Source organism: Olea europaea, chromosome 12 (assembly GCF_002742605.1).
Source record: "Olea europaea var. sylvestris chromosome 12, O_europaea_v1, whole genome shotgun sequence".
Taxonomy (NCBI): domain Eukaryota; kingdom Viridiplantae; phylum Streptophyta; class Magnoliopsida; order Lamiales; family Oleaceae; genus Olea; species Olea europaea.
The window spans coordinates 15,964,563-15,974,119 of NC_036248.1; the positions used below are offsets into that span (position 1 = coordinate 15,964,563).

The window sequence follows — 9,557 nt, forward strand, 5'->3', positions numbered from 1 at the left end:
TAGAGATCCCCCACTCAGAACGTGGGCATAGTGGGAACGCCAACGTGGGACACGTGGCACCACATCCGCCCAGCGGTTATCCGACCCCTAATGTCTATAAATACCTTCGGACGCAGCACAGGTAAAGGGTTCTCTCTTTCGATCTATCTTTTTCATCCTTAAAATTCCAATCACATTTTTCAAGCCTATAAACTAATTCTCACACCGGAGGTAAAACGGGGGAGGAAGCCCCGCCTTCATTTTTTAGGTCATATATATCGGACGGAGTAGACGAAACGCCCAGCACAATCAGGCAAATAGGAAGGTGTTGATCCACCACAATTTCAGAATCCATTTTTGAAATTACGAACTTGATAAAAGGAAAAAGACTAAACAAGTCTCCAAATTTGAACTTCAAAAAATGTGCATTATATTCCATATTATTACCACGAGTTTCCTCTTTCCAAACTATGATTCTTCTGTGTTTATTCAATTGATCTCTGTATGAAAAATGTTTAACTATTACTAGTTTCAAACAAATAAAATGCCATATCAAAAATTTGTACCTTTAGAAGTTGAAAAGGTTCCTGTCTCTGAATATGAAAACTTTTAACTTTATCATGATCTACCAAGTCAAGATCTCGATGCTGTTTGATATCTTCATCAATTGCTACCTGGGAATGTTTATCGTATAATTCTTAGGTGAAGAAAGCCCAATTGTGATTGGCAATACAACGTGCTCTTCATTGAAAGGAAGAATGAAAAGACGAACCTTCACAGTCAGATATTCTTCGTCTTTTTTATTTTGCTCCTTTTGTCCATCGTCACTCCGAAGGCTTTCCTGGGAAAGGCACTCAATGTAGTTAAGAGCAGATTAATGAATCCTATCTGGAACATACTATCATAAGGTAAACCTACATTGCACATTATTTTCTCCTTCTCACTTTCACGTATGTATACCAGCATGTAAGCATTTGAGCACTTTTGATAATCATTGAGACCAGAGTTTGTCTGCAGCAACTGCTAAAAAATGAAATATAAGCAATGGAAACATTAGGATCCACCTTGAACAAAAAGAACTGTGAACAGAGAAATACTTCTTTACTCCCGTACTGCTCCTCTAAAGCCTCTTTGGCATCTACTTTGGTCACTCGTTCATCGTCAAATTTATACCTGGAAGCCATTAGTATTTTACTAACCATGTTTATACAATCTCTGTATTTGCATATAGAAACTTCAAATGATTATAACTAAACTATAGGAGGACCTAATATACATAAAAATCTGACGCAGAAAAAGTCACCCCGTACGTGAAATGCTATTGCATAACAAATCATGCAGTATGGTTAATACAAAGAGAACTATTATGCATACTATATCAATTTATAAAATGTACAAGAACACAAAATATAAATGAAGTCTATAATTTCACCTAATATTGATGTACTTCAAGTTACAAAATGTTTCTTCTTTGATTCCAAATTCATAAAACTGGGAGCTGTACTCAATTCCACAATCTAACTGATAACAGAGAAAACATTCATGTGGAGGCCTAGTCCAACAATGGAGAAAAACTGGGAGTCATGCATATTTTGGGGACTGATACATTAGATGTTCTGCAATCAGAAATTTAATGATTTTCCATTTCTTCTTATATGAGGATTAGTAGCCTCATCTTTATATAGATCCAGGAAATGCTGCTAGATGGTGTCAAGTACTTCCTGTCATAATAAAATGTCTGTTTCACTATTTTCTCAAAAACTAATCTTCAGAACTCTATATGGATAGTGTAGAATGTATCATGCTAACACATGAAAACATGACTGCGAAGTAAATGGAGAACATTAAGGAAATAAATGTTTACCACTGATGAGAAAGATTTGGCCTTATAAAAGCACTATAGTGCCCACCATGCACGCCACCACTATGGACTAAAACACTGTAATCAACCACATAATATGTCATGTAAAATGAAATGAGTAAACAAATTGGGAAGACTTTAGCGTCAAACAGAAAGTACCCGGCGGTAAAGATGAAGATATGAACAGCACATTGATAATGATTGTCCATAGAATATAAAACATTTATCTTCCTAATCTAGTCCATACTAGAAGATATTTGCTTTCAACTGGAACAATAAAATGTGCAATTGAAGGCATCAAATTTAAATTTTGTATGGACTATGCATAGACTAAATCCCTAATAAGTGTCATTCTCAATTGTCAAGCCACATGGAAGCAAGGGGGTGGCAATTGGCCCCACAACATTTTTGGACTTGCTATGTGCAAAAACAGAGATTGTGAATGGTTAACGTCTATTCTCAACTGCTGCTAGAAATTTTTATTACACTTACATAATACATACGTATTCCCCCCATTCTCCGGCATGAAAATCCTACGTCTTACAACCTATTAAAGAACAATCCGACACTTCCAACAAAGAAGTATATAATGTCATTCAGCATAAATGATTCCTCCATGTTATGCAGGTACGAACATGCAAAGTTTTAACCCGACCTCCCCTGAGCAAAGTTTTTAAATTTCTGCAGCTTTATTAAAAAGTAGACGGTAGATTCGAGTAGCTGTAGCCCATAGACACAAAGTTTGGACAAAATGTTGTAATATGGATTTTGAAGTCACAACTTAAACATATAACTATGTTTCCTCTTATATAAGCTTTTAGATGAGGAAGTTCAAGCAAAAGACCTGAGGGTTCGAGTAACATGACGGGTCATTGAGGAAAAAAAAGATCCAGCCCGCAAGTGGTGGTGGGATATGTTGAAGACAAAATTTTAATACATAATTGTGCTCTTCTCCAACAGTTTAAACTTTAGATGTGGAGGTTCAACATGAAATATATTTCAACCACTGATTAAAACTTAAATTATTTCTACATTGGTTATTAGAAGTACAAAACCAAAGTGCAGAGATAGTGATGGAGGCAGTTATTTCATATCCTTTTCATATTTGAAAATCTAGACATTAAAGAAATAGAAATTCATGATCATAAGAACATTATTACCTGTGAAGAGTGTAAAGGTTTTTATCACCTCTTCCAGCCTCTGGCAAAAGGTATTTGCCACCCTCTATATCCAGATCAAGTTCCAGAGGAAACTCAAAATAGTCGTTTAACTGCTTTAATGAGAATGTGAGAATCTTCTTTTTTAACAAGAGAATAACATCATTTTGAAGAGTATCAACAATATAATCACAGCTTAGCGACCAATTCATCTAAAATCCTTGCACTTGGAACCTACTATATGATGTCAAATTTTGGCAGCTACAAAAGTAGATGAAAGAATACAAGGTCAAAAGAGACCAGGACACAGCATCAGAATGATTGAGTAAAGAAACAGCACAATGGAGAATTCACTAGACATTCCTAATGAACAAAAGTACATTCCCTACTCGGGATATAACATTCCAAAATACATGGATCATATAGCAAAACCCAAATGTAATAGGAATAAGGCTTAGTTGTTCTTGTCGTTGAGAATGTGGTCATTTGTGGTAATCTTGTTTTACCAAACTTATAAGAATGATACAAATGAAAGTATTAAAGTAACATGTAAATGACACCCACTGTTAGAAATCTACAAGAAGGTATTAAGAGTTTTTTTATTCTTTTTCTCAAGAGTTATCCAAAACTAACTTATTAAGTGCACGTTTGGGAGCATTTTCAATTTTTGTTACCATTTTTCTACTATTTCTTTATTTTTTTCATAATGATGTTGAAAATAGAATTTAGAAATTCCCATATGTCAGAAATATATCAGAAAAAGAGAGTTTGCTCGAATATCAAATTCTGGAAAGTATATTTCACTTGGATCAGCTAATTGTCCACAAATCATTTCGGGTTCTCAATTTTCTAGTGACGTGAGTTTAATGGACATGCTTCATGCATTGTTCTTTTTCTTTCATTGTTTTTCACTCGGCCAGCCATGTGTTCAACTTGTATACGAAAGATGCTCTTAGTAATCCCTCTTCATGCAATGTAAGAAAGAAAGGTAAAATGAAGCACCATTCAGATGAAAATGATTCGAGAAGGGGAAAAAAATAAATAAAGAAGCCTTGCATTCTGACCTTGACCATAGTGTCCCGTATAAAATCATATTCAAATCGCTTCAGGTGAATCGGAAGAATTGGGGGCAAGTCAATGAACAAGAGGCCCTTCTTAGCATCCTAAAACAATCAGCATAGTTTTCATCAATAAAGTTAAATGTCTGAAAATATGTGAATGGCAACTGCCAAAACAATAGTGCTTTCAGGCTTATACATCCACACAATCTCCTGACAAAATCATGCTCAACTCAGGTCTAATGACGTTAGATCCCCCTATAACCTTCCAAAGACAGGTTTTTTAGATCAGATTCTGAGTAGCTTAAACTATGTCAGCCTCATTTTTAGTCAAAGAAATAAGAGGAGCGATACACCTTGCAAAAAGAAGGTCCTACAAACCTGCAAGCCATATGATCCAGCATGATATTTATTATCACCCTTAAGACATTCCTTTTCAACATACTTATCTAAGGCGGCATAAACATCACGACAACCCTTGACATCAAGCTGAAGATCTGCCACAAATTGTTAGCGATCAGTTTAATGTTGTGCATAATAATATTGGCGGTAGTTGACAATATTATGATCGCATCTAATTTCTACAATACCATAAAATAATCCCCGCCTGGTAGATTTATAGTTCACATTGATGCATTCGATGAAGTCCACATGGTGCCCCTCAAATAACTTCTAAAGAATACGATAACAATAGAAGATGAGAAATAATGTCCACAATTCCCCGTAAAATAGAAAGAATAATTGCTGAACATTGCCTGGAAAGAATAATTGCTGAATATTGCCTTACCTTCATTTTCTCTTCCAGTTTTTCAAATAAAGTTCTAAAAAATTCTTTGACATCATGTTGTGGAAAAGAGTTATATGTAATCCATCCAAATGCTTCCATAAACTCCTTTGACGTAACAGTGTTGTCACTGGACTGGAGCTCACTAAATAAATTCTGCAGGGCCAGAGGGATGCTCCCAGATGGCATGTCATTCTCAGTGATGGGAGTGTGACATACAGCCTAAAACCCAAAAATAATATTTTAATCCATATAAAACGTCTCTGTAAACTGTACCAGACAGATAGACAGAAGGCGGGAGTAAAGACACGTTTTATAAATTAAAATTTTTTAAAAGAAAAAAGGCGACCTTCCTGAAGTAGGGAAGATGATACAAAGTTTGTATGAGAGAGTTCAGATAGCAACTTGCTCCTTGATTATTGAGTCCAACAAAACCGGTTTCCTTTTTCGAGTCATACAACGGATGACTCACAGTTACACGAACAGAAACATTGGCTTCAATTATACATGTATCATTGACAAGAAAGCGTCTGTTTGGATCATGCAGTTCAGATAAAGGCATTAAACTTGTGAAACCCCAATCACTTTCTCGGGCATTGAAATCATGTTGAGTATCTGCATCGTGGAAGGAATACATATCCATGAAATTTATGAAACAACAGATGCAAACTATTTGAGTTCTCTTGTGAATCTTGATATGATGTTAAAATCCAGTTTGAATGGTAGTACTAACCTTTTCTGATCGTGTACCTAGTGTGAATTTGACTAATTACAGAAATACCGAACTGAGCATATCTACTCCACCCATACTCTAAACCAGCTGAATCTGGAACATCCAGATACACCGACAAACAGTCATTGCCGTTACCCTTTGGGAAAACAAGAATCCGCCTATGAAAAGAAAGCAAAAGTTAGTAAATACGAGACTCGTAATAGCAGCAATGAGTGTTCAGTGTAGTAGGAAAGATCAAACGTGCCATTGGTATCCTCCAACGACAAATGTTTCCGAATATTTCTTCTTCACATTTAGCGTAGAGAAATTCTCAATTCGCCAAGTAAATGTTGAAGTCTGAAGTTCCTCCACGGATTCATTTCCCCCTGGATTACTGCTTCCTGCATTACAACATCTACTAAGTAAATCTCAGAAGAATTATAAAACTGAAATTCAAAAAACAAATTGTCACATTCTGAGAAAGCAAAATCAGATATACACAAAGAAACCAAAGGAGACCGCATCAAATTTAAAAAAAATAAAAATAAAAATATGCACTCGTTCATTTTATAGCATCATGCAGATTATGATAATACAAGGATTAACAGGAAAACTTTATTAAAACTTTTTAAAAATTCAAAAAAGCAGACAATAAATTAATTAATTACCTTCCATGGATTGACAACCTCTAACCAAATGAACCCACTCACAGAAACAAAGTGAATAATATACCAGAAACCAAAATTCCAATACTCGTTTCCCGTATAAGGGGAAATAAAGTCAACGCTAATAAGGAATCTAACCATGAGTATTTATGTATAAAAATATATGTTCAGAGAGAGACACAATAATAAACTTCACCAATTACAATGTGAACAAGAAATTCGTTCTGCGTTTACAAGAAAGAGAGATTCCGAAAATTAATTGATTACCTTTTACGAACTTTTATTTTAAGAATCTTAACTCCATTCTGCCAGACGCAGCGTAAAATTATACAAATTGGATCCGTCGCAGCTTCAAGCTGATAAGGATTAAAAATTGCTGTTCGCATTTTGTATAAACCGAAAATTTTGTTGGAGAATATTTCGATTGCCCTCTTATATTCGAGTTGAAATTAAATTAAATGTGAGCTTAACTTACATCTTTTTTCAGTAACATTGACACAAAAGGACTGTTCACTGTTATTATGATCTCAAAGTTTATTTATATGAATTTTTAGGAGTTTGGAGCGCATACAAGCTCACAGTAATTATGTTGGACTGTCATCTATAATTGTGCGGAGCAAAGAAAAGTGTTTTTATGGGAGTTATGCAAAAGTCTCGAACAGAGAATTCCTCCATTCTCCACACAGACAAATTCCTTTTTGTTTCTGCACACAGTTTTCAGTTTCCATTTCTCTGACAAATTCTCAGTTCCCTAATGGTAGATGGTCGATTCAGAAACAGATTCAGTTCGCCGTTGCAGAAATCCGGTGTTCAATTTCTGTAGATTTTCTCGTTGTATTATGGAAGAAGACGCTTACAGAATCCTCAAGCAAGAGAGTGAATATGTTTAAAGGACACTGTGACACAGGCCTGGTTTTGCTGGTTTCTTCCCTTTCGTAATTCGAAATAGTTTACTGATTCGACATTCAATTTCTGTATGTTCGCTATTAAATCAAGTATGTCAGCAAGAAAATAAAGGAGCATTGATGCCAACTCAAAGCTTAGTGGAAATAGAAGTGAGACACAAATCCAGCTAGACTACAGATTCTAGATGAAGAAGTCTCTAGAAGAATTGCTGGGAATATATTGCTGCATAGCTGGAGTTTGTTTTCCAATTCTGTTATTTTTTGTACTGCTTATACCCACTTGTATAGAGTTAGTTAGAGTAGATTCCTTCCTCTCTATAAATAGCTAAGGCATTGTAGAGCATATTCACGAGAGAAATGAATGAATTCAAATTGATATTCTTCTCCATATTGCTTTCTTCAATTCATATTTTCTGATATGGTATCAGAGCCAACAATGGCTGATTTAGATGAATCCAATATTGCTCAAAATATTACTAATGCCACTCAAACCAGAAATACAAATTCTGATCCCTCACAACCAAATAGTCCTTTTTACATTGGTGCAAATGATAATTCTGGATCCTTGCTTGTTTCTCATGATCTGGACTCAAATAACTATCACTCTTGGGCAAGATCCATGAAGCGTGCGCTCCGAATCAAGAACAAACTTGGTTTTATTGATGGAAGCATTGCTGAACCCACTGCTGCAGACAGTCCCCTCATGGAACATTGGCTTCGATGTAATGATATAGTCATCACTTGGCTGCAAAACACCATGGCACCTGATATCAAATGCAGCACTCTATATGCTGATACAGCCCATCAACTATGGAAGGAACTCAAGTAAAGGTTTGCGCAGCAGAATGCACCAAGGGTCTTCGAGATCAAACAAAACATTGCCAATCTGGTGCAAAATCAGGATAGTGTGATTGTGTATTTTTCAAAACTGAAAACATTGCTAGATGAATTGATGAATTATGAATCTATCCCTAGTTGTTCTTGTGGAGGATTGAAAGAAGTAATAAATAACCAACAGAGAGATTGGGTTATGAAGTTCTTGATGGGGCTTAATGACTTTTACAAAAGCTTAAAGGCACAAATCCTTTTGATTAAACCCATTCCTAAGTTTGAATGAAGTGTATTCACTTATCCAACAAGAAGAAAAGAGGCAGCAGATCTCTTTTGACAACACACCTGATGATACTATGGCAATGTTGGCAAAAGGAAAATTTAATGCAGGTAAGTCATATCAGGGAAATCAGAGGAGGGAAAGGTATTACTGCAGTTTTTGTAAGATGCCTGGCCACTCCCTTGAAAGATGTCTCAAAGCCAACCCTAACAAACCATCATGTTCTCATTGTAAAATGCCCGGACACTCAGCAGACAGGTGCTACAAACTACATGGGTATCCTCTAGGACACAAGTTTGAAGGGAAAAGCAAACCTGCTGCATCTAATGTCAACCAAGTTTCCACTCTTATGCCTTTTAATCAGGAGCAAGTCAATGATAATCCACATCTTTCCTTGACACCAGAGCAATATTCTCAACTAATGGCACTATTTAAAACACAACATCATCCAGTCGCTACTAGCCATGCCCAAACAAGTGTTACCTCTGATGATGCTATACCAAAAATGTCTGGTATCTCTCTTGGTTTATCAGCATATAATAATAAATTCCATGACATTTCAACCATTCCTTGGATATTAGACACAGGGGCAACAGATCATATGATCTGTTCCATTTCCTTTTTTACTTCAAATCCAACACCTGTTTCATATTCAGGAACTTTACCTAATGGAGAAATGGTTTTAGTTAGTCACATTGGCACTGTTAGATTCACAGGTTCCATTATCCTTGAAAATGTGCTATATGTTCCTTCATTTTCTTTTAACCTTATTTCAGCCAGGAAGATGACTCAGAATTTGAATTGTTGCTTAATTTTTCTTTCTGAAACTTGTTTTCTCCAAGATCTTCTGACTTGGACAACGACTAGAATGGGTGAGGTAAAGTATGGACTGTATCATTTACTGCAAAAGAAAGTATCTCCCTCAACTTTGACAGACACTCGTGCTCCCACGACTGCTAAAACTCGTGTTGCTGCTTGCAAATGAATTTGACCTATGGCACTATAGATTAGGTCACTCATCATATCCTAACTTTCATTTACCTGATCATACCTCTAGTTCGAAATCTGTTACAGATAAGAAACCTTGTATAGTTTGCTCCTAGCAAAGTTACATAAAATTCCTTTCATTCCAAGTCAACAAAAGTCAAAGAAATGTTTTGATCTTGTGCATTGTGATTTATGGGGACCATGTAATGAAATTAGCTATGATGGTTCAAGGTATTTTCTGACCATCATTGATAATTATAGCCGATGTACTTGGGTTTCCCTTTTGAAACAAAAATTTGGGACCTCTAATGCTGTTCAAACTTTCTGCAACATGATTG

At 35.8% G+C, this 9,557-nt stretch overlaps 1 protein-coding gene across 1 annotated transcript; it reads right to left on the reverse strand.

The window, feature by feature from the left end:
* Positions 1-468: 468 nt before the first annotated feature.
* On the reverse strand, positions 469-5,819 carry LOC111406671 (ubiquitin carboxyl-terminal hydrolase 12-like). Its single transcript, XM_023036059.1, has 13 exons — positions 5,767-5,819; positions 5,573-5,730; positions 5,189-5,454; positions 4,843-5,061; positions 4,646-4,727; positions 4,437-4,552; positions 4,062-4,160; positions 3,001-3,110; positions 1,844-1,918; positions 1,077-1,152; positions 898-999; positions 752-820; positions 469-653 (listed from the first exon to the last, which is right to left on the reverse strand). The coding sequence occupies exons 1-13, from the start codon at positions 5,817-5,819 to the stop codon at positions 495-497; spliced, it is 1,584 nt and encodes a 527-aa protein (XP_022891827.1). The 3' UTR covers positions 469-494.
* Positions 5,820-9,557: the final 3,738 nt, after the last annotated feature.